Genomic DNA, 26,088 nt, shown 5'->3' on the forward strand with positions numbered 1-26,088 from the left:
TTATGTGGTCACACTCAAACCACACCATTTCTATATACAGTTACCAATTATCTTTCTTATAGTTCACTAATTAATTGTGTTAACAATTTTAATAATTCAACTCTTAAAAGCTAATGAACTTTTGCCCACCAGTCCTAATTCAATTAACACTTTCATTCTAACTATCATGTTGTACCAACAATTTTTCCAACATCCTTTGAGTAATATGACATTGACACAACATCCTTAAATGGGCATTATTGTTCCACAAAGAGGCAATGTGAATGATATAAGAGGAAGTTGTCTTGGCAACAGTTAGGCTTAGCTGTATAGTGGAATCATTGACTTCAACCACAAAAGCATGTGATCATGTGTGCATGTGAGGATAAGTCATGAGTCTAAATGTCTCAATTGTACACTAATGTCTTTCCTTTGTTGTTTAAATACAGAGTAAATATAAACAGAAGCTTAAGTAAAGAAGACTCAATCTCTTTATCTATATCATCCTTACTTTAAATATTGTTTGCAACAAAATTGATATGCATTTCATTTAAAAACATCCACATTCATTAATTGTAATGGCTTTTTTCAAAGTGTACAACAACATGTAGTATGTTATATCTACGATAAATGTAACTTCCAACTTACTTCCATCAGGTCCTTTGCCGAAAAGCACAGCATTTAGACTAAACACCCATTCTCCAGATTCAAATGCAGAAGGAGCTTCAAATGTATGAAACTGTTCCATCAGTTGAATGAAGACAGAACTGTTTGCTGGAGTCCAATTTTGTAACAGCATTAATGTCGTTTAATAGAATACGATCTTTTATGTTGTTTCTCTTTGACTCCTTCTCACTAGTGTAGCACTCCAATACTCTTCCAAATACATCAACACCAGTACGAAAAATAAACCAATAGTCTTTAAAAGATTTATTCTGTAAGCATTGAACACAACAATAACTAAATCATCTTTGTTTCAAAAAAATATTAAAGATATTACAATGTACTTTTAATTTGGAGGGTAGGTACTCACCGCATTTGTATGATTGGAAAGAATATCTTGTATCTTAAATAGCCACGTTTGACTATGTCCACTTCTACAGCTGAACCGCTCATAGTTGTTGATCTGGTAAGTCCTGCAATCAGAAGAAGTCGTTTCGGCTTTTGAGGATGCAAAATTGCGAAGGCGTGGCTCAAACTATCAAGACGTAATGTTACGTAAACAAAGGTTACGCCTCTCTTGAATAAACAAGTAAAGTTTACCATATTAAAAGTTGAGAACGATTGGGCTAACTGCTGTGAGAAGATCGAGTTGAATGAAGAGCTTTGCTATTGTTTATCAACTCATTAATACTCTTAAACACCGTTTAAAACTACAGCCAATCGTCCGTCTACACGCGCAAATAATTATTGTTAATTTATTCTCACGTCGAATCAGCCATGTCAATAGACTCTGACGTGGTTAAAAGAGGTTATCTTAGGTAGTAGCTTCAAAAGGACTGGTAAGTGAGTAAAGACTTAATACAAGATAGTGAAATAATGTATTATTACAAATTATATTAATATTTATTTATAGATTGGTTCCCTTACTCGTTTTGGTACTAGGAAACATTTGGTTGTGTTTTACGAAGTGAATCTCGGACAGGTCTTTGTCGTATTGAGATTTATAAAGATGAAGATGACGTTCCTCGCAAGAACCCTTCCAAAATTATCAGCGTGGAACAAGTCTCTAACCTTCAAACAAACTTAGAAAGGAAGGACATCACACTGTGTATGTTTGGTGAGACCGTGACATTTGGATGTACTTCGCGCGCTGATCTTGATGACTGGGTACGTGATATCGAGTCTTTACGACAAAATAGAGGCGTAGTAAGTGGCAAGAAGACATCGCATACTTTAGGTAATATTTTACTCCTTATTGTGAAATGTATCACATAGTTCGACCATGTAGATAAATGTTATGTACTTGTAACCATAGATACTCAGGGAATCACTATAAGGTGTATTTATGAATCCAAATGAATATAAATATTTATCTATTTATTGTAATTAAAGTAATCTTTAGTTTCATAATGTATATATCTTGATGTCCTCACTATGTTTTAAATACATTTTTATGTTATGATATATATATAGAATTAATGTACCATGTGGTCAACAGTAGTATCATAATGTTGTGAGTATAATATTGATCTGTTTATTTTATTAAGTAGACTAATGGTTTAAAATAATATTTCATCTCATTCAACACATGTGTGTGTGGTCTCAGACCTGGTCTCATAACAAGACTTTCATGGAGTCTGAGATTAGATTGACTGTTTGTTCCATGATGTTTATTAAAATATGGATGATTTGGTCTTGAAACCAGACTGTATTCATAACTTACACATGTACTCTTGTTGTTGCTATCACTGCTATCTGTGTTTGCTTAACCTATTGAGTTCTTGTGTATTTAATATCATGTATAGATGATGGCACAAAGGAAACCACACCTATTTGGGGGGTTCATGAGTGAATGTTATTATATTATTCATTTTGTAATACTAAATTAAATAAAGATTGTTACTTGACTGGGATGTAGCCACCATTATTGATCTAGGATAGCTACCATTAGTAAGCTCTAGACTAGTGAACATCAGTACTTACTACAGTGACCTAGGATAGCTACCATTAGACTAGTGAACATCAGTACTTACCACAGTGACCTAGGATAGCTACCATTAGTAAGCTCTAGACTAGTGAACATCAGTACTTACTACAGTGACCTAGGATAGCTACCATTAGACTAGTGAACATCAGTACTTACCACAGTGACCTAGGATAGCTACCATTAGTAAGCTCTAGACTAGTGAACATCAGTACTTACTACAGTGACCTAGGATAGCTACCATTAGACTAGTGAACATCAGTAACTTACCACAGTGACCTAGGATAGCTACCATTAGTAAGCTCTAGACTAGTGAACATCAGTACTTACTACAGTGACCTAGGATAGCTACCATTAGACTAGTGAACATCAGTACTTACCACAGTGACCTAGGATAGCTACCATTAGTAAGCTCTAGACTAGTGAACATCAGTACTTACTACAGTGACCTAGGATAGCTACCATTAGACTAGTGAACATCAGTACTTACCACAGTGACCTAGGATAGCTACCATTAGTAAGCTCTAGACTAGTGAACATCAGTACTTACCACAGTGACCTAGAATAGCTACTATTAGTAAGCTCTAGATTAGTGAACATCAGTACTTACCACAGTGACCTAGGATAGCTACCATTAGTAAGCTCTAGACTAGTAAACATCAGTACTTACCACAGTGACCTAGGATAGCTACCATTAGTAAGCTCTAGATTAGTGAACATCAGTACTTACCACAGTGACCTAATGTCATTATTTTTTATTTATAGCACCTCCAGATGAAGATCATTTTAGAGTTCGTCTCCGTCAATCAACTTCTCTTCTTTTTCATGGATCTTGTATTCTTGAAATTCAACGTGACTTTGAACGTAATCTTTTTCACATTGCAGTATTTACTGAGGAAAACCCACCTCGTTTAATTGTTAAATGGCAGATTGATCATATAAGACAATACGGATCCAATGAAGTGGCTTTCAAATTTCAAAGTGGAAGGTTATTGATAGATGGATGGATAGACACGTGTATAGATGGATGGATGGATACCCAGACGATTAGCACATGTACACACAATCTTTCTCTTTAGTAAATCACCTACTAATGTGGACTGGTTTATTGTCGACACAGACCCTGGGGATGCTCCAAAAATACATCGTGCCGTTGATTATTGGGCACGTCACATTGTTGATCAAGCCAGGAACATCCCCTTACGACGTAACTCATCAACAATTGTAAGTAAAGACCCTTTATCTGTAATACCATAATTTGATGTATGTGTGTGGGTAATATCATCCCTAACTGGTAATGAGGCTTTGGCAGTAGTTGTATATGTTCTCACAGCTCTATCTAAAATGGTCAGGGCTTAGGGTGTGGTTTATTGTAATAACAGCCAATCAAAATTCATCTTTAGATGGTTATTGTTTAATTACTATTTATTGAGTTTCTATTGTTAATGATTGTTTGACTGAATAGTATTGTAGCTCTCTGTTGATGTAAGTATTATGGTCATCATTCAGTATTATATTAAGACCATATTGTTTGACAAGAATGGTTTTAAACTAAAGTAACTTTGGTACCTATATTGTAAACATATAATAGGTTTTTTATTATCGAGTACCTTTAATAAACTAATAATTAATTAATTAACCTCGCTTTTTCTAGTCTGCAGGCACTCCATCAGGGGAGATAGACTGTCTCAATCAGTTCCACCAACTTCTCCTCCTTTTGTCACTCGTACTCCTTCCGTTCCTTTGCCTGCCACACCCACTTACATGCCATTACAACCAAACACCAGACAACAAACTCCGATATACGATGGAATTGTTATAGTAAGTTTGTGATATCTCACCTCGTTAGAAGTAAATACAAAATGTAATTAATACATCTTTATCTTTAGGACAACAGGCAACTTCCTCCCTCACCCTCTCACATTCCTCATCAGTTCCCACGTCTGCTAACAGTGTATATCAGTCTTTAGTGACATCAGCAGCTGAGAGAAATCCAACCTCATCTTTATACGCTGGTCTTAATGAAACAACTCGAGATAGACAAGGGAGCACTAATATTAGAACAAATTCAACAGCAACTGATATTTCTCCCCAGGGGGCAGAGTATATGGGACTTACAAGTGCTACAAGAAACCAACCAGGACCCGACGTACATGGGGATAAGTGCTACTAAAACCTGATCAATTAAATTTTCTTCAGTAAAATAATTTTATTTTTTGTTTTTTTTGTTATTTTAGACTCATACCTGGGCTTCATGTTTTGGTTTGAGCCTGTTGTTGGCTATAATGTTATGTGTATGTGTGTGATAGCTATGATTTAAACTCATCTCTGATTACTGTATTGTTTGTTGTATTAGCTGTATAATTATGTTGTTATCACTTTAGATTTCATTCTTTAATTTAATACAACAAAATTTAATTTTATTAAACATTGTTGATGACTATTAACTAAATCCACTATATTACTATTATTAATAATTGTTGTCATGTTTTCATCAGGTAATGTTCTACAGGTTAATTAATTATTTAGTTAATTAATAATTAATACAGTTATAATTAATTAATAGAGTCATAATTAAGAAATTAAATGTCTTATAGTTTAGAATTTTTTTCTCTATTCTGTTAACTGAACTCGACCTTTAAGATGAAGGTTAGTAACATTTTTTTTTCTTATCTTTTTAATTTAATGTGCTAAATCCTTCAAATTTACATTAAATTTCTGTGTGTTAGATATTCTTCAATCCCTCGAAAGTATCAAATGTCTTTTAAGAATTTTTAAAAATTTAATTAAAAAACATAATGTAATTATAATTAGTATACAAAATAATATATTAAAATTAATATCAGCAATTAATACAATGAGTGATAACTGAAGTCGGCAATTAAAAATAAAAATATAATTATATATTATTCAGTAATTATTCAGTAATTAAAAAAGTATTTTATAAAGGTGTGGTGTGTTTATATTTAGTGTTGTGTGTGGTTGTGTGTGTGTGTGTGTGTTGTGTGTGGGTGTGTGGTGTGTGTGTGTTGTGTGTTGTGTGTGTGTGTGTGTGTGTGTGTGTGTGTGTGTATTTGCTTGCTAACAAAAAAATTATTTACAAAATTTTACAAAAGACAATAGCAATACAAGCAACACAATATATTACATTTACAACAAATGTTATGAGTATTACGTCATGTGATTATATTGAAGTCATTTTGGTCAGTCTTGGAGGTAGAGGTGGTGGAATTGAATCGTCATTATTGTTGCTGGATAAAACATCAGATGTCATCTCTGTGGTCTCTTCTTCTTTCTTGGTCAATTGCAAAGTTAGAATATATAGGACCCTCTTCTTCATGTTGTATACTAAACATAGTTACAATGTGGTGTGTGCATTGATGGTACAGTCTTAGAATGTTGTATGGTGTGATTTCCGTGTAGGAGTTTTCTCATAGTCAGGTTGGATGTGTGGCTTGAGCTAATCTCATTGCATTTGTGGTGAGTTTTTCCGTAAGGATCTAAAGATAGATTGGGGTTTAAGTAAATGTTCAATATGGTTGTATTGTGGGGGAGATCCCTCTATTATGGGAGGTTTTGAATTTGATGATGATGATGAAAGTTTTCTGGTATCATTTGAGCCCTGTGCATGATTGACTCAGGCTAAAGAGAGAGAGAGAAATGTAAGTTATTAAAATATATTATTGTAAATTATATACAAATGTCCATCCGTTCATTCATCCCTCCATATCATTGTCTATTAGTCCATCTTTTCATCCATCAACCCAATCCTCAAGACTTACTGCAGATGCTCTGCGATGTTCTCTAATGACAGTACAACGTTGAGCCATTTTGATGTATTCGACTGTGAATTAATCTGCTCTGTGGTCCATAGAAATAAACTTGCCTTCACCAGTAAAACAATTCCTATAAAAACAGAAAAAGGAGATGAAATAATAGAGTTCTATCTTCTCTTAATTCAGACATAAATGTAACAGACGAAATATAGAAATTAAAGGATTAACATCTTATTATATTATAATGTATTCTTCTCTTTGCTAATGTATAGTTTTTACCTTCCTGTTTCAAATGTGAAGCAGACATTATTAACACCATATCTTCTTATTGAATTAATTGGCCACATTGCTACTTGGTGACCTAATAACAACAAATAATAATAGAGATAAAAATGAAGTAAGAGATACAGAGATTGTATATAGTCATACATACTAACAATAGCCAATAAATAAAAATATATTAGCTATTATTTTAGTATATATATGAATGTGTATTGTTTTTGTGATAATTTTGTAACAATAATGCCATTGTTACGCAAGAGAGGAACTCATGTTATTACTACTATGACAGCTGTCTTTATCTATGTGGAATTAAAATCTAAGGATGATGTACAACTATTCTCTTCCTTAGTAGACAACCAATACATCACATCATCTTTTCTGTCTACTACACAAACTACAGACCAATAATTTTAATTTTAATACATCACTACTTCACTAGACATATACCAGACAGACCCAGCTGCTTTAGTAGTGAACTCCTATTCACACATAAATACTTGTATAGTAACCTTTTCCACCTCATTTGAACTGATCCAATAACATAATTTCTTCCACACCATCATCATGTGTAACAGAGCTATACTAATAAAATATTTTAAACAAGTCCAAAACACACCACCTGGTAATTCTCCTACACAAACTTTTTAAAATCCTTTATTTGGCTCCAAGAAAGACATAATTATTTTTTGTCCCAAAAAAAACTTCACAACTATTTAATTATCCCTCACATGTGTGACTGCATTGTTAAGGTTTAGTTAATACCAGTATATAAATATCATTTGTTTATAATGGCTTATATAACTCTATAACTTTGTCTATACCACTTGATTTAGTCTCTAAAAGAACCAGCTGCTATAATATAATAGAGATTAAATAGAGCATATTAAACTATGTAGCTCTATGCAAGTATGTGCAAATTTTAAATATCAATTCAAATACTTTAGCTCAAGGACATCTTTTTGTTGTGGCTCATCATAATGACCCACAATCAAACAGAATTTATTACATCAGCTCAACCATAACCAAACACTATAACAATGTATGCTTTATGTAATATATCTGTCTTAAGTATCAATTACCTCCACATCTAAAGCTTATCAAAGCAGCCATCTGGTCTGCAAACATGCATACACAAAACTCCATGGCAACCGTTGATATATTGTACATAAAACAGCTGCTCAGAGATGTTATTGTGGTTAGCAATACATCAATACATGTACATGTATGAGGCCTAATATGAAATGTACATCTAATGTAATATGGTTTTGAAATCACCCCATGTTTTACAAATCATGGAAGCCATTTCAATCTTAACAATTGCTTCTTTGTTACTCCATATTCAGAAAAAAAAAGACTGAGCATTGTCACTAACTATTGCCAATATCAGAGTCTGATAGCTATATAGTTATCACTTAGGCATGACAAAATAAAAAGATTTATTGCAATCAAAGATTTGTAATAATTCAATCTTAAAACATCAAAGGCCAAAGAGTTGTCCTTGAGCCACTAATGTAACTATTTTTAAGGATATCACATTTCAAAATTGTATCCGTTGTCAAGGAAGATGAGGGAGAGGTGACATTGACAAGAGAAGAGAAAGTAAAGCAGACACCATTTTGGCAGAGAACTTAGTAATATTTATTTAGAGAAGAATGGCTTGCACACACAAAAACACTTTCAGGTCTAAAATGCTAGTCATTTCAATTTTACCAGCTGTCCATAGATAGTAAACTAAGCAAGTTAATAGTTATGTGTAGAATTATATAATAGAGGATTATAATATAGACAGATTCATTAGTAAATGGCTATCTCAAATGCTATAAGGTATGCAGTGACAAATTGTGTGACAGATGGTAACAAGACAGCGTGTCGCAATCTTGAGCCAACGAGCATTGATAAGGATTCAACAATAAAGAGGGCATACCAATTAAATTATGCTGAAACCTTCTAGAGTGGATGCTTTGAGAAAACTGTCCTTTATATAGAGGTGTCCTTGATATAGAGGTTGTATAATTACGCTAAAGTAATATTAGTATGGGCAAGTGTTCCTCAATGTACAGGCATGTATATACACTAAGTATTAGTATGGGACTAAACAAGTGTCCTCAATGTAGAGGTTGTATAATACACTAAAGTTATTAGTATGGGACTAGAACAAGTGTCCTCAATATAGAGTTTTGTATAATACACTAAAGTATATTAGTATGGGATGGGACTAGAACAAGTGTCCCCCCCCTTTAACATAGAGGGTGTCCAGAAATCAGGTTTTTTTATGAAAAGTTCTATAATATTCAAATGCTATATTGTGTAATGGGAATCCTTCCTTTTCTGGATACCATTTGGTCAAACTTTTAATTTTTTGTGGTTAACAAGGGACATCCTCTTTTTTAAAAATTAACATTTAACTACACATTATTTTACTAGTGAGGTGACCTCACATGAGAGGTGTGTCTTTTATATGAGAGAAGGAGAGGAGAGAGAGAAAGAGTTTTCACAAACCTAAGTAGTTTTATATTATCAATATAATAAAATGGTGTAAATGAATTGTTATAATAGACACCATGTCTAACTCACATATAAGTATTAAAAACATATACTATATATGATATTAAAATCTCCTGATAATCTCTCTCCAGCTCTGGTGTGTGCATGTGCGTGACATGTGGTGTCCATGGCTAATGTAATACATTAAAATACTGTACAAATTTTCTCACAAAACAGAGTAAACATATTGTATAGCTTATGAATAATTCTTACTTTTAAAATCAACTACGGAATATCAAGATATCCCATAAGAGCTGAAGTACCATACAACTGACTGGTTTGATCTTTAATTATATTAGAGGCATTTGTTCCTTTGTGTTGGATTCATTCATTACAAACAAAAGAAACTTGGCAACCATATAGAAAACTCATTTCAAGTCAATACTTTTTGCAAAAGATAAAAAGGTTTTGTTTCATTTTTTTCTCCCTCAAATTCTCCCACTACAACAGATTATAGTGGAACCTTATATGTTCAGTTAAACTAATTACAGGGACTTTCCTCTTGCTAATACAACTGAAACATGTAGGAAGATCATTAACTGACATCCTTAATACCAAACTGAGTTAATCAAAGAGGTTGAGAAGAGCTACAGTACAATGTTATAATAGCTGACATACTAACTGTATTAAAATGATAATATTGCTATAGCGCTCTAAGTACAGTTGTATCTGCATGAGAAAGGACCTCCTTGGATCTTCATATTCTCATACCACAATCACCACCTTTAAACTAAACTTGCATAGTAACACTTGTTAATATTACTTTATATTATATCAAAACAGGTTAGACCTGCATAACAAGTATTGTGGGAGCTGTCCAACCAGTTTTTGATAAGGTGGTGGTTTAACAAGGAGTGTGTACATCCAGTTTTTCAAAAAAAGATATTTAGTGTAAGAGAATTCATATTCTGCTCATGAGTTTGATTTGTTATTTTTCAGCTTTAAACTCCTACTTATTTTTAAAAGCTGATACAGTTATCAGTGTTTACATGTGCATGTATACATGAGTATTTGTACTTGTTAAGGATATGTTACATGTACCAACCCTGTCTGTACTGAAGATAGACTGATGCTATCTTCAAAGATAGCTAGATCACATGGTCCAGAGATTGTTAGCTTGTCTGATTCTCTGACATGGACTCGAAATTTTAATCCTACAGAGAGAGAGAGAGAGAGAGAGAGAGAGGAGAGAGAGAGAGAGAGAGAAGAGAGAGAGAGAGAGAGAGAGGAGAGAGAGAGAGAGAGAGAGAGAGAGAGAGAGATGAGGAGAGGAGGAGACGAAGAGAGAGAGAGAGAGAGAGAGAGAGAGCATAAAATTTAACAAATGCATCAATACTCCTACACTATTTTCCTTGAAACACTTTTATCAATTTAAGTAATAATTAATAGGATTTTCCCTATTGCATTCCCTCGTTATAATAGTTGCCAATTGAGACGGTTTCAGATGTATCATACAAGGCAAATCACTATCAACAAACATGACATCATAAAAGATTATATTACAGTACACAACTTAACAATAGTCCATGAAGTAAGCTATAATGGATATATGAAGCCATGTTATAATGGACACATAGGTCAAGGGGGTAGACACCTTTTACTGCAAATGAAAGGAAACTTGTTTGTCATTGTACATGTACATTGTTACAGCAAGGAAATTGGTACGTTAGAAAACATTGTTATTTAAATTTACGTTTGTATGCCTTCAAGTGGTGTCCATTCGTATGTTCTTTATATTTCCTTGAATTGTTAGAGAACTAGTTATTCAATTATTATGATAACTAAATGTTATAAAGGAACAAATAATAATGTTTGTTGTCGGTGCTGCATCGTGTTGACAGCAGGGAATGCAGTACTTTATGTGTTCGTATTCAGTGTTTTGGTACATCTGGTAATATAACTCATATATATGCATGTCTGTAGTGATGTGTTTTAAGAGTGTGTTGTTAAAAGTGAATTGATTGTTTAGTCGGTAGTTTTGTTTTGAGAAAACTACTCCATTCTCATTTTTGATGATATAGTTAACATATTGTTATACTATACTCAGTTCAATACTTGGACCAATTCCAGTTTTCCATCATAGTCTCATTCCCATTCTATTACTATTCAATCTCTATTCTCATTCCACAATTTAATTGTAGTATGACCTATATTAGTCACATTCCCATTCTTATCAATCAAGTCGCATTCTCATTCTATTTCATTCTTATTCATATAATAGTCTCATACCAGAATTTCAAGTCTTCCAAAGACCTATCAATTCAAGCAACATAGTTCACATCATTACAAGAACACTGCTCATAAACAAAACACTTCAATTTCCCCTAAGACCTGTTGTTCTAATATATTAATAATAGAAATTTACTACATTTGACGTTTAGATACCCACTTTATTACAGGTCATATGACATCATGTTAATGTATTCACACATACACACAAACACACACTAGTCGTGAGCACTGACACAATCATAACCCTGACCAGACAACATCATGCATCACTGTCTCATTATGTAACTAATGTTGTTACGAAATGGTGTGATTCAATTTTGTCTCTGACCATAAACACATACCTTGTCATATCTGTGCACTGTGCATGACATGCTACAAAATGGATTTATAAAGCATATCAACTTAATTGATGATCTATACTATAACTACTTCAATCCTTCAAATACTATAACAAGTGGTACAATAAAAAATACTATAAATATAGTATAGTATATATTTGAGGCAGGATTCCATTATAAAACATTAACTATATAGTTACTATAGCAACTTCATTATAATATATAAGTAACTATTATAGTATAGATTGACTATATTGTCTATCATCATGAACTAAAGTACTATTCAATGACTTCAATATTCTCCTATTACTATCAATAGCTACAAATATATAATGATATATAATATACTAAGATAGTCAAATTATACAACACAATGTAATTATATGAAGTCTAAAGTAATTACTATACTAGCAATACTATAGTAATCTATTTAATTATATCAGTAGACAACATTATATTTACAGGCTACATTTCTATCATTATATTAGACTGTGTTGAGTGAATTTAAATATCTAACAATACATGATCCATCACTAACTCAATAACAATTATGGATTGTTCATAACACAATTACTAACTGACAAAACATCTTTAACTCCTACTTGGGAGATTGTTCCAACAATAAGTCTCCCTATTATCAAAATCATCACACAAGGACTATCCCAGATCCAGAAGAGACAGGCAGCTGTTAACATGTAAAGTGCTGTTATATAATATAGTATTAACTATATTATAACACCAGTGGGCTTTAACCTGACATGATACATGCATGTTGACATGATATGAAAATGATAATTATGCCTCATGAATATTATTAACTGTTAACGAGATATTATTAATAATAAGCACACCATCGTCTATGACAACAGCATTCATTATTACTTGTCTAACACTATAGTAAAAAATAATGGCTTTTACAGCTGCAGTCTAGTTGTACAATTTCTAATGTAATCCAACATTCTCTACATTTGTTAACCAGCTGCCTAACTATACTTTAGTGGAGTCATTGGAGAAATATTAGCAGTGATGACAGACTTACTCCCTCACTCTTCACATCAAAAGAAGATAAAGAGAAATTATTATTTAATATCCTTGATGTAAAATGTTATATTAAATTTTAAAAGGGATATAACAAGACTTCAAAGAGGAAATATATACTATAAATGTTAAATAGCAAAGTCTTGACAACATCTGTGTTGACTGAAGTACATATACCACATTGACCTGGGATATATTATCATTAAATTAATGACCTTTAGTATACCATAACCACAGTGTAGGATAGTTGATTCTAACCAGTGAACATCAGTACTTAACTACAATCACCTAGGATGATAATAACATAGTAAAAACTTACTTGAGGTTAAGTCAGTATCCACCATCTGCTACAGATGTACTATCAAAGCTTGCATTAGAACCTCCACACACACTAGAGCTATCACTGGAAGGAGGAGAGGGATAAGGGTTAACGCCCTCGTTAGATCCTTGCTTCGGAAATGGAGGAGGTGGACCAATAGGTCCATTTATGACACTTTCAGGCGGAGTGGGATAAGTTTGATTGAATACAGTTTGAGTTTGTGATGACATGAGTGGAGGAGCTTCAATGCCAAAACATTGGTACAGTGTTGGTAGCAGCACCTGGTGAGAAAAGAGGGTGTGTTGATTGTGGGATCATAGCGAGTGTGGAAAGTGAGCAGAGTTTTGTGGTACAACACCACCAGGTGGACTACTGGATAGAGGACTGCGTGTACCACCCATTGGAGGGTGTCATAATTCGTTGTAAGGACACAGTTTTTAAGTTGTCTTTACGATATAATAACTGCTTACGTAAAATGTCTGCCCAATCATCAGCTTCTGCCTCAGAGTTAGCCATTAGTCGATGAGCTAAACCAGGACAAAGTAACTCAAAACATTGTCTCCTGTCTGGTCTTTGAACTTCAACGACATCAAATACATTTATAAATCCTTTCGGTGGCTCTCCTTTGGCAGCAGACCTTTCATCTTGAAGTATTCCAGGATGCAGTAGCCTTGTGAAATATTTTGCCGTAACATAAACCATCTTTTATGTCCACTTTGCTGACAGGGGAAAGGAAAATTTTATTAATTATTAAAACAATACAATAATTTGTAATGGTATTTTTTTAACTTAGTGAAATGGAATAGTTTTTTTTATGAGCAGTAATAAATATAAGTATTGTTTGTTTTAGTATTGGCAGAGGATATTGGCTCAAAACACACCTGGCAATATGTGTGTGCTTGTGTATGTGTGTGTGTGTGTGGGTGATCTCTCAAAACAGTCGTGATATACCAACCATTGTATACTAACTGTACTGATTAAAAACTCTATCAAAATTGTATACTTAACCACTTTTTGTGATCTATACTTACATATCATATGCGTCATTAGACTCATTACCAAACATTTGTGTACATACGCAATGATGCACAGGGAAGTCTCTTTATAGAGTAAAGAGATGAGATACTCAAGTTATTAACTTTAAGAGTAATCCATTTTGTTGATTGTATAGAATTGTCATTAACACATTACTATTAAATCCAGCTGCTAATTAAGAAATAAATATAACTTGCAGTCGTGCTACTCTATTTAACCATATAAGGTAAACAGCTGCTATATTGAAAGTACTTTCGCTATTTATAGTAAGCTGTTTCCTGATTGTATATTCCCATCGTCTACTTAACGGTTTTGAAAAAAGATCATACATTAAATCAATTCACAACATTTAAATACAAAACAATAACATCCATTAATTGCAGCTGTTGACAAAAATATTGCTTTCATTTCCGTTAAATTTAGCATACTCAATTTGCAATCATCTCAATGATGTCATAGATAAACATTTTTCCATATTCCCTTACAAGCTGACTGTATGATAAAACTCCAGGAACTTAACACAGCAAGGGTGCTCTCCCCAATATGACATAATACAAAACATACAGCTGGTAAGATTTTGCAATAGAGAGAAGCTATTTTCCACTCTAGATCAACCTTTCATACAACCTATCATTATGTGTCCCTAACTAGTTTTTACCCTAAATATAATGCTATATACTTTAGTAGACTCTCTTTAGACCTTTGATTCATAAGGACAACAATTGCTCCCACACAAAATATAACTTACAATATTAAAATAAGTTTGTATGCGTACTATTTTTAGCCACAAGCAGCTGGATTACTAACTACATGGTGTTGGTGGTAAAACAAAAGAGCTTATTACAAAATTGACAAAGTAATATATTTTATATTGCTATGATAATCAAATAGCTATCTTAACTGGCTACCTGATAAGTTAAATAAAGTCTTGAAAGAGAAACAAAAACTATGACAACATTATATAGTATAGTTCAGCTGTGAGATTAGATTAAGTGTCTGTTCTCTCTCCATTAAAAGTCCCTTTCTCTCTCTCTCTCTCTCTCTCTTGAGACTTACCAGTAGTCCACCTTTCTTGTCAATGAGGTAGCCCTCTCTTGAGAACAGTTGCACAGTCATGACTAGCCATGATGCTAAGTATATATACCTGAGGTGTGAGAATGATCTGGGTCTAATATGGTCAACAATGAAGCAGGAGAATGTGGACTGGATCTTGTTGTAAAGAGACAGGTTGACTTCTCCTAACAGCTGATAGATTGGGAGCCAAATCTGCAGCAAAATAGAGTAGCTATAACAAAACTAAAAGCAAAGCTCTATTCAGCTCAATTTTATTTCCTAGACTTCCTTTTACAGGAAGCCTGCCTGCCCACTACAAATATTGAACCTGATCAATATAGAGATCTTATGATCTCAAATATAAACTCACTTTGAAGACAGGTAGTAGACAAAGAGAGTAAAGATTTTTATTGTATTATATACCTTTCGTTGCTACCAACAGCAGAAGCCTTGAAACTTTACCAGGAATGCAATAGAGACTATTACACTTGTAACTGTTTGTACTTGTAGAAAACAGTAGTACCAGTGAAAATGAGTAGAATTACCTATGGCAGTAGACCTACGCTCAGTAATAAACTACTGATTTGCAGTATTGCAAAAGTAAGTTAAGCAAGGAGAAGTTTAGTGAGAGAGATGGACTGCAAGTTTATCATGCAAATCCTATGTAGAGAGCCAGCTTTATATAAAATGAATTAGCTATGAAATTTCTGATCAAGTGATGATGGGAGGAGATTACGTTGCTTGACCTTACTGACATGGCTGATGAGGATAGTATTCCTAGTTTACCCGAGGATGAAGATAGCCCCAGAGAATAACTCAAGTGGGCTCTAGAAAAGACTCCTCTCTTACTCCAGTCTAGTCAAAGTCATCAATCTTACCACAGTGATAATATAACTATTCAGAACAATGAAATAACTAAAGATCAATTGTCTGAGGAATCTGATGAATATGATGTAGAAATTAATCCAATAAAGTCAGAAATAAAACCTGGTAACAGTTCATCATTTGGAGCAGTGTTTTTTTGGTCACTAATGCTGCTATGGGAGCAGGAATGCTGACATTCCCTTATGCTTTTTATTTAGCAGGAGGTTGTACTTTGGGATGTTAACTGAATTGGTGAGTACCACTAGATAAATATGGAATAATAAGGTAGGTGTGGTGAATTTCTTATGCTTGGGACACTCAACCATTTTCTGTATTTTCTTACAAAGAAAAGACTTTTGTCTGAAATGTTAACTTACTAGATAATTATTTACTTGTATGAACAGTTTCAAAATCTCTTTCTTTTCAACAACTGTGTACATGTATGAAATTCAACATGCCTACCTTATCAAATGGTGGTTATATTTAGATGGGACTTAATAATTAGACATAACTTTAATAATTTTTATAACTCTAACCTTAAACTTATTAAATATTCATTGAATTGAATTAATTATGTCTCGTTAGATGTATGTGTAATTTAAAAATATATTTATAACGAGATCTATTTGTATCTGAGGTCAAGAGTTCAAACGCTTCAAATACTCCTTGTCTGCTTCCTTGCTAGAAGACCCTGTACTTTAAACTCTTTCCCAAATATTTTTATTAACTAATAAATTTAATTATAATTAAAGATATAAAGATTTTTAATGTATAATATCATAATAGTAAGTTTTGATAAGAGCTACGATATTTAAAAATAATATAATATATATCTTTTTTATTAATTTAATATTTTGTTCGGTACATAAATTAAACTTCAGTTGTATAAACAAAAGTAGAGGGAAACCTTTTATAGCGGACACTTTTGAGGTCTTGGAAATTATATTTATCAGGTCACTCACTATACAAAGTTAAAAAGAGTAATAAATTTAATGTCACTAAATTAGAGGCGAATTATGGGATATGTAGATGAAAATGTAACTCTAGTCTATGTAGACTTTATAATTATGAAGTGTAAAACTAGATAGACTAAATGGTGTTATAATTCATTTACATATCTTATAAACTAGTTGTTATTATCTATATTCTATTAGTATGAGAATTAATGATGTTATCAGTTACTATAACATTCACAGAGGAAACCATCCTTAGTTAAGAAGTATTCTTAGTAATATTACTAGTAAACATCAAAGCATTATTCGTCATGTATAATGTGTCCTTAATTTGGAGTATCCTTTATGAGGTATCCTCTCTTTTAAATCATATTTTTACTGATGCCAACTTCTTTTCTCCTTCTAGATCATTTTACCATTATAATTACTGGTCTGATGATACTGGCTTACTGTGCTGAACTTAAACAAGCTATAACTTGCGAAGATACACTAGGAAAAATGCTCGGTCCTGGAATGAAGTTAATTACTGAAATATGTGGTGTGTATATATTGTTTTGGTTGCTGTGTAACACTACTGGTTGTCATTGGAGACCAGATTGAAGATAGTAAGTAGTAATACTACTGTCTATATCTTAACTCCATTTGCAATTATAAATCTTAATTGTCATGGATCAGAGCAGACTATGATATTTACTGGTAGTTAGTTATATAAAGACTATTGTATGTACTACTTACAGCAAGAACAAGCCAATATTACATCTACATTATACATCAAGTGAGCTAATGTAAGGGAGAGACCAGTCATCTTCATATGAGATTATTATGTTTATTGTTCAGCTGAGTTAAATGGTTTCCATTGAACTCAATGATTTCATTTTGACCATATATGGATATTATAAAGCAGCTGGTTATTTAAAGAAAGTCCCTCTTTTTTCAAGTATCTTCCTCTGTAGTAATATTTATTTAACCCTTTTAACCTAATGAAACTTGTAAACAACCAACGCTATATATTTTACAAATACAAACAAAGTTTCAAAAATCCTACTTCCGTTGGTATTTAACCTCAAAAAGAAAGTTGTACAAATTAACTATATTGTATTGATAGCTCTTTGTTATAAAATAATTATTTCCGTTTGTTCTCTGCTGACACAACAATTACACTTGTGGTAATATTCATTGGAATTTGATATAAAAATACAATTCATCTCATAGTGATTATTAGAGTAAATTAGTTTTGACAGAGGATAATATAGGTTTATAGATGTGCTCTTTTTCTGACCTTTAGTTACTGCAGCCTTCTCGTATCATAGTAGATCTCTCTCTAGACAATGGTGGGCTAAGAAGATGTTTTTTTTGATGCCAATAGCATCATTGATATTAATATATCCCTGGCTTTATTTGAGGAGAATTGGATTTCTAAGTTACACTAGGTAATCTTTTTAAGGAGAATCATGTAGGCACTCTCCATCTCTCCAATTCATCTTTACATTTATTTTTTTCCGTTCCAGTTTTTTTGGAGTGGGGTCCTGTGTCTATATTTGTATCATTGTTGTAGTCAAGTACTTTATAATACAAGATCCTGCTAGTTGTAATGCTTATACCAGGTAATTCTAGTTACTAGTGCTTTATTTGTAGTGACCTTCTCTCTCTCCTCTCTCTCTCTCTCTCTCTCTCTCTCTCTCTCTCTCTCCAGCAACTGTTTTATTCCTGGATCACATCTTTCAATGCTATTCCCTTTGTCTGTTTTGCATTCCAATGTCATGTCTCTGCTATACCAATTTATTCCGGACTCAAGAAACGTACTGTTAAAAACTTTTTTGGCATAGTTGTTAGTGGTGTCATTATCTGTACTATCATATATTCTTTGACTGGTACATTTGGTGTCATGACATTTAGCAGTAGAGCTGAATGTCTAAAATTCTGATATATTGAGGAACTATTGTCCAAATGATATTGCAGTCAGTATTGCACGAGGAATGTTGTTTCTTAGTCTCATCACCTCATATCCTATATTGGCTTTTTTGTGGCAGGTTTGTAGAGGAATGGATTAATGGACAGATGGATGGAGGGACAGGACAAATGGAGGGACATGGATGGATACATTGGATTGATAGATGGACAAATGGAGGGACATGGATGGATACATTGGATTGATAGATGGACAAATGGAGGGACATGGATGGATACATTGGATTGATAGATGGACAAATGGAGGGACATGGATGGATACATTGGATTGATAGAGGACAAATGGACAAATGGATACGTTGGATATTGATAGATGGACAAATGGATGGACATGGATGGATACATTGGATTGATAGATGGACAAATGGAGGGACATGGATGGATACATTGGATTGATAGATGGACAAATGGAGGGGATGGACAGATGGACAAATGGAGGGACATGGATGATGGGATTCACAGATGGATCATTTGCTCACCTCAGTCCTGCAACTCGATCTATTTGTCCATCTTCCATCCATTTATTGAATAAGTTATAAATCACATGTTTCTTTGTTTACATTAGACTCTCACTGGATGGACTGGTAATGAGATTACAACCATTTCTAACAAACTTTATGGAAAGAGATCATATCAGTCTAAAATAAATCTTCCCTCATTTTGTACTATAGAATTACTTCGATTTATAATTGAAGCCAATATATGGATGTTTTTATCGCTAGCTCTAGCATTGTTTGTACCTCAAATTAAGTACGTTGTCAGTCCATTGGGGTCATTGGCTGCTGTATTTATTTTGTACTACCTGGTAAGAAAACTTTAATAATAGTAGTACAATATGTAAGTTATAAAAACTTTCTAAATGGTAGATTTAAAAATATGATATTGATATTGATGATGTAGTATGTAGTATGTTGTCTTTATATCCTAAGGGTATTGGAGGATAGGTTCTTCTCTTTTTCTCTTAGGAATGTGTCTATTAAAACTAAGTTTACAGGGCCACTTCTGCGGTAGATGGAAGAATATTTGTGCAGCTGTTTTTTCTTGTATCATGATAACAATTGGGTTTTTTATATTAGGTGATAATTTAGTGTATGATATAATGAAAGATTTTGGAAAGGCTTAACTGGTTATTATTTGTTCAATAAACATTCTAATTCTATAATATATAAATTACCTTATTATTGTCTCTATATATATGTTTTATTTAATCATTTTTATTATTTATTTATTGTTTTATGAACAAATAAAATTTGACTGTGTTGGTTGTCATTGCAGATCAACTTGAAGACATTAAATACAATCTGTATACTCAGTTTATGAATAGACTTGGAAGACAGCTTTGTGTTAATTGTAAAGTCTTTGCTTGTAATGACTGTTAGCTTAAAGCCTCCTTTTGTATTGTTGTTAAGGTGTTCTTCAAAGTCATCAAAGTCATATGAAAATACTTACCTCTTCTAAGAATCTTCCTCTTGTGTCAACTTAAACCTTATATGTACAGCAGCTGTGAATCAGATATCAGAACTCCCACGTGTCATCATTCTGTAGTATTTATTATAGTTAATATTATTTATTTGGTTTTCTAGTCCCATACTAATACTTTAGTGTATTATACAACCTCTATATTGAGGACACTTGTTCTAGTCCCATACTAATACTTTAGTGTATTATACAACCTCTATATTGAGGACACTTGTTCTAGTCCCATACTAATACTTTAGTGTATTATACAACCTCTATATTGAGGACACTTGTTCTAGTCTCATACTAATACTATAATGTATTATACAACCTCTATATTGAGGACTAGTCCCATACTAATACTTAATGATATTCATTGATCAGCTGTGGCGATGTCAGCAAATTCCCACCTTAATACAGTTTGCTTACTGTGAAAGCACGATCGACATTATATTACCCACTTCTTTATCGTTACTCTTACTATAATGGGGACAAAACAAAGTGTAGAATCACCAAGATCAAGAAGACAAGAGATAGACGTATTGTCCAGACCTTCAGACCCGCCACTTCGCTCTCATACTACCAGAAGAAATACAGAAACGCTACATTCAAGGCTACCAGAGAGAAGTGATGACAATGCTCGTCTTTCCTCTTTATATGTACCACATCCATCATATCACAACCTTCGTCCCACCTCTCGCAACACTCACACATCATCTCCACCGCCATCCCCAAACCAAACCCGCCCCACTACCACGCCCACGAGATCGACCCTTCCACCCATCCCCTTTGATGCGGAAAGGGAGCAACGAATACTTGATATGGAATCTTTTTTATTAGAACTAGGACTTGACCTCCCCCCTCGTCCCAGTCGCCCCCCTCCTCTGTCTCGCACCTCACATTCTCACCAAAATGTACCCGAGGGAAATAGTATAGAAGATCTTAACAGAAGAAGACGTAGAAGAAGAGCGGAAAGTTCAACGGGATCCAGCCATCACCGATTAAATCGTGACGATCCATTAGAATTACTTAGACAACTCACAAGTAAGTATCCTTTAGACAAAGTCTGGTCTACTACTATATATGTGATAGTCATTTTTTATTCTATGGTTTTAAGATTTAGGGTTTAAAGTACGTCATTCTCAGCTGGGACTCTATATATAGTTTATTGACCTGAAAATTGTCTGTGTCATATATTTCCTGTGAAGTCATTATGATTAATTTGAATTAGCTTTAGAATAATAGAAAATTAAAAGAAGTCGTGTTTGTTCCATCATAAAGATTACATCATTATTGACAGTCATATTACCCACCATAGCTATAATATCATGACATTTTGTTCAATTCTATAGCTCTCATTGCAGTGAGTTTAATTCCTTTTAAAGCCTCCTAATAAACAGTTTCACTATACACATTTCTTATGTACTAATTAACTAACACATTTTAACTATACACAATTACTTGACATACTGTCCTTGTCACTATTGAGTGTGATGAACACAGTAGAGAATAGCCTTCTTTATTTAGCAGCTGTGAACTTCTGTTTTACAAGGAAATGTACCAGTGTCTATACTGTATATTGTTATTGTCTATCAGTAGAATATACTACTTGCTAAGTGACTTGTTATCGCCTCTATCATAGGCAAGACAGATTTCATTTTGTTACCAGTATATCTCAGTAATAGTCAGTATACTAGGTATACAGATACTAAATGGCTGCATAAGATCTATGTAGAACAGAATGTATTTACTAAACCACTTTTACTGGTATTAACTTGTGGGTTTTTTAGTGGAATAGATGCTGGCATTGATATATTATACACAGACTATATGTAATATACTATAATATTAAGTTGTATTAAGTTGTTGTTATAAATAGTCAAACATGTCATGTTTGTTTACAATATGATGAATATTACATCAAGATGTGGTATGCAAGCAAACTGATTTATGACAGCTCTAAACTTTACTATATATACATTGTTGAGCTCATTTATTATAGCAACTATTTCATTTAACACAGGAAGACGTTGTCCTGTATGTTCCCAAGAGATACCTTCATTTGAGTATCAAAGTCACTTATCTACATGTGTTAAACCACACCCTACTATGCAATATAATGGTCAGTGTATATTAGTATAGTTCTTTACCTTCTTCCTCTCTCTCTCTCTCTCTCTCTCTCTCTCTCTCTCTCTCTCTCCCTCTCCCTTTATAAAGAGGACACATTAACTATGGATGCTGGAGAGTGTACAATATGCTTAGAAGATATGACATCAGGTATGTACTCAATTCTTCTAACAATATGGTATCTCCCTGCTCCCTTCAGGTGACGAGATTGCTAGATTGCCTTGTCTCTGTGTTTATCATATTAAGTGAGTGTATAGTTTAATAATAAATGCTATAAACTGTAGTCTCATGACAACAATCTGTCTAAAGTAGTATCATATTTTATGTAGATGTATTGAAGAGTGGTTTAAAGTGAAGGAACTGTGCCCACAACATCCAGACTTAAAGATGCCATTGTCTTAAGTTGTGTCATACGTCAATAATAATTATAAATATAATATTACTTTTGTCTCTTTTATTTTATAACAAATTATCGAAAATTGTAATCAACTATTAATTGTCATATTAATTAAGGTACACACTACACTGTATAATAACATATCACATATCAGCTGTCATCAGTATTAATTTATAGATAGTTTCTTTCCCTTTTTTATTATTAATATTTGTATCTATTCTGTTATGTAATAATCTAGTGAACACACAGAAGGAAGGAACTTATGTTAAATTTTGTGGATAGTCAATCTAAAATTATTAAAAGGAAAATGAGGGGGGCAGCTTGTCTTATTAACTGAACTTTGAGGAGACACATTCATATATATATTACTCAATAAACAGACTATATTGATGTGTCCAGGTGTCTTTAATCTGTGCACAATTGTACGCAAACTTTTAAAGATATACAATTAATCATTTTCTATACGAAAATAGATTTAATAATCAATTAATTTATTGTGTTTGATTATTACTTATCTTCATTGTTATCATGCTTTGTTGATGCTGGATTTAATACTCCATAACTAACTTTGCATGGAACCCACTTATAAGAACCATATACCAAATAATATGTGAGATACCAACACATCAACGCAATGAGTAGACCTGAGATCTTCTCGAAAAATGTATGATAATATAATGATGTTACTGTTACCATGACAACATCAAGTATCATCTCCAACACAGCAACCATCTCCAAAAGTTTAACAACTATTCCAGTATTGCTGTGTATCCATGGTAACAGTCTCCTTTTCCAATCAGGTAACTTAGAGACATAGTGTTGCTCACTATTAAAAAAGTTACTATATGAATCCCAGGTATTAGATTGGACTGCCTTATATTCCTCAGTAATAACTAATACGCAATAAACAATGAGGAAAACATGGCCTGATATATCAATACCATCCCATATATTTCCTTGATTTACACATTGTGAATAATTGAATATCTCATCATTGGAACAGACTCCAGCGACTTTCCGAAACCAAATGAATAATGATGTCATTATGTACCATATCACATGACCAGTGGCCACTCGTCCAAGTGACAAACCATACCCATAAAGTCTAATCCAGTGTATAAAATAGATGTGATAAAACACTACAGGTACGATACAGATTAATGTCCAACCCCATAACCATTTGACATAGTACTTATTAAGAATATTGTCAGTATCTTCAAAGAATTCTGATTGTGGTTTGATTGATGAGGGGACAATAGAACATATAAAGATAAGGATGACTAAAATAATAGCCTTTGTAGTTGCTGGAAAGTAGAGGATTGTATTGGTAAGTGCTTTATAGAGACTAGTAGTTCGTTCTCCTCGAGAAGCAGCCATTACGGAAATTTGCAATGCAAATAAGAGGGCGTGGCTGCTAGTAATAATCATCGCTTTAGTCTCGTGCCAGAATAATTTATAGGATTTTCAAAAAATGGCGTACAGTCCTGAAACAAACGACCAACTTCTCCCGCTTACCCAATTACTTTCCAATACTTCACCAGCCGCTCGTGCTGCAATGCATCGAAAGTACGTATTTATATAAACTATTGGATTGTTTAAATATTAACTTGATCTAGCGTAATGACAATGCTTTTCTTTTCCTCAAGGAACAGCCAAGTGGAGTATTCTGAGGTTCAGCGTGTGACAACGTACGTTATGGGGGAAGACTACTCTCCGACCTACGCTAGGTATAATATGTGGCTCTGGATTAGGTGGTATTGCTGATGAACTAGAATCAGCACAAGTTATACCTTATCATGAAATAGATGGTTTCCCTGAATGTACTGGTGAGTTTTAAAGAAGTACTCATAATTGAATGGCACTATGGATACTAGGGCTGTAGTGTCCATGCTGAATGGGATTGATTAATGACTGTTTTGCCAGCCTGTTGGTTGTGATTTAACATCAACTGTGGTTTATTGTTGTAACTATCTTACTATCGTGCTATCCCATTATGAAATCATTTCTTTATTCCTCCTAGTCCCTGGTCACGCTGGTAATTTAGTGTTTGGTCTGTTATCAGGAGTACGTACCATCTGTATGCAAGGAAGACTGCATTTGTACGAGGGTCATCCTGCTTGGCTGGTGAGTTCTCCCCACCTTCTCCTAACCTCTCTCTCTCTCTCTCTCTTGTAGGTTACTATGCCAATTCGAATGATGAAGTTGTTAGGTGTTAAAACCTTGATTGTAACTAATGCAGCTGGTGGACTTAATGATACTTTTACTAGAGGAGATATCATGATTGTTAAAGATCATATTAACTTAGCAGGAATGGCTGGTTTGAATCCTCTAGTAGGACCAAATGAAGAGAAGTATGATAATCATTACCATTTATCAGTCATTAATCCACCCATCCATCATCATCATCCATTCATCCATCCATTCACCATCTATCATCATTCATTCATCCATCCATTCACCATCTATCCATTCATCCTTTCATTCATCCATCCATTCACCATCTATTCATCATTCATTCATCCATCAATTCACCATCCATCCATTCATCCTTTCATTCACCATCCATTCATCCATATAGATTTGGTCCTCGTTTTCCTAACATGACTACAGCTTATGATCGAGACTTAAGAAAACTTGCCCGTGAGACGGCAATTGAACTTGGTTTCACAGATCATCTCAAAGAAGGTGTCTATCTTCATTTAAGTGGGCCAAACTATGAGACACCATCAGAGTCTAGATTTTTACGCATGTGTGGCGCTGATGCTGTGGGTATGAGTACAGCACCTGAAGTTGTTGTAGCAAGACATGCTGAGATGAAGATATTAGGTAGATTTGAATGGATGGTTGGCCAGAGAGATGGATGGACTAATGGGATAAGTAGATTGGACAATGAACAATTGAGTTAATATCTTAGGCATTTCCTTAATTACCAATATGGTAATTACTGAGAATGATTCTGATAAAACTCCTCCTGATCACAAGGAAGTGATGGAGACAGCGACTATGAGAGCTAAAAATCTTCAGTTGCTTGTTAAAACTATTGCCGGAAGATTACAAGACCAATAACTGTTAATATAA

At 33.6% G+C, this 26,088-nt stretch overlaps 1 protein-coding gene across 1 annotated transcript; it reads left to right on the forward strand.

The window, feature by feature from the left end:
- The first annotated feature begins 1,066 nt into the window (after window positions 1-1,066).
- LOC121390884 (purine nucleoside phosphorylase-like) lies at window positions 1,067-26,076 on the forward strand. The gene is made up of 7 exons (XM_041522750.1): window positions 1,067-1,108; window positions 1,585-1,809; window positions 24,716-24,836; window positions 25,031-25,134; window positions 25,186-25,361; window positions 25,589-25,836; window positions 25,925-26,076. Exons 1-7 carry the CDS (start codon window positions 1,067-1,069, stop codon window positions 26,074-26,076), a joined length of 1,068 nt encoding a protein of 355 aa, XP_041378684.1.
- The last annotated feature ends 12 nt before the right edge of the window (window positions 26,077-26,088 follow it).

The sequence above is a fragment of the Gigantopelta aegis genome, unplaced genomic scaffold, assembly GCF_016097555.1.
Source record: "Gigantopelta aegis isolate Gae_Host unplaced genomic scaffold, Gae_host_genome ctg1056_pilon_pilon, whole genome shotgun sequence".
Classification (NCBI taxonomy): Eukaryota; Metazoa; Mollusca; class Gastropoda; order Neomphalida; family Peltospiridae; genus Gigantopelta; species Gigantopelta aegis.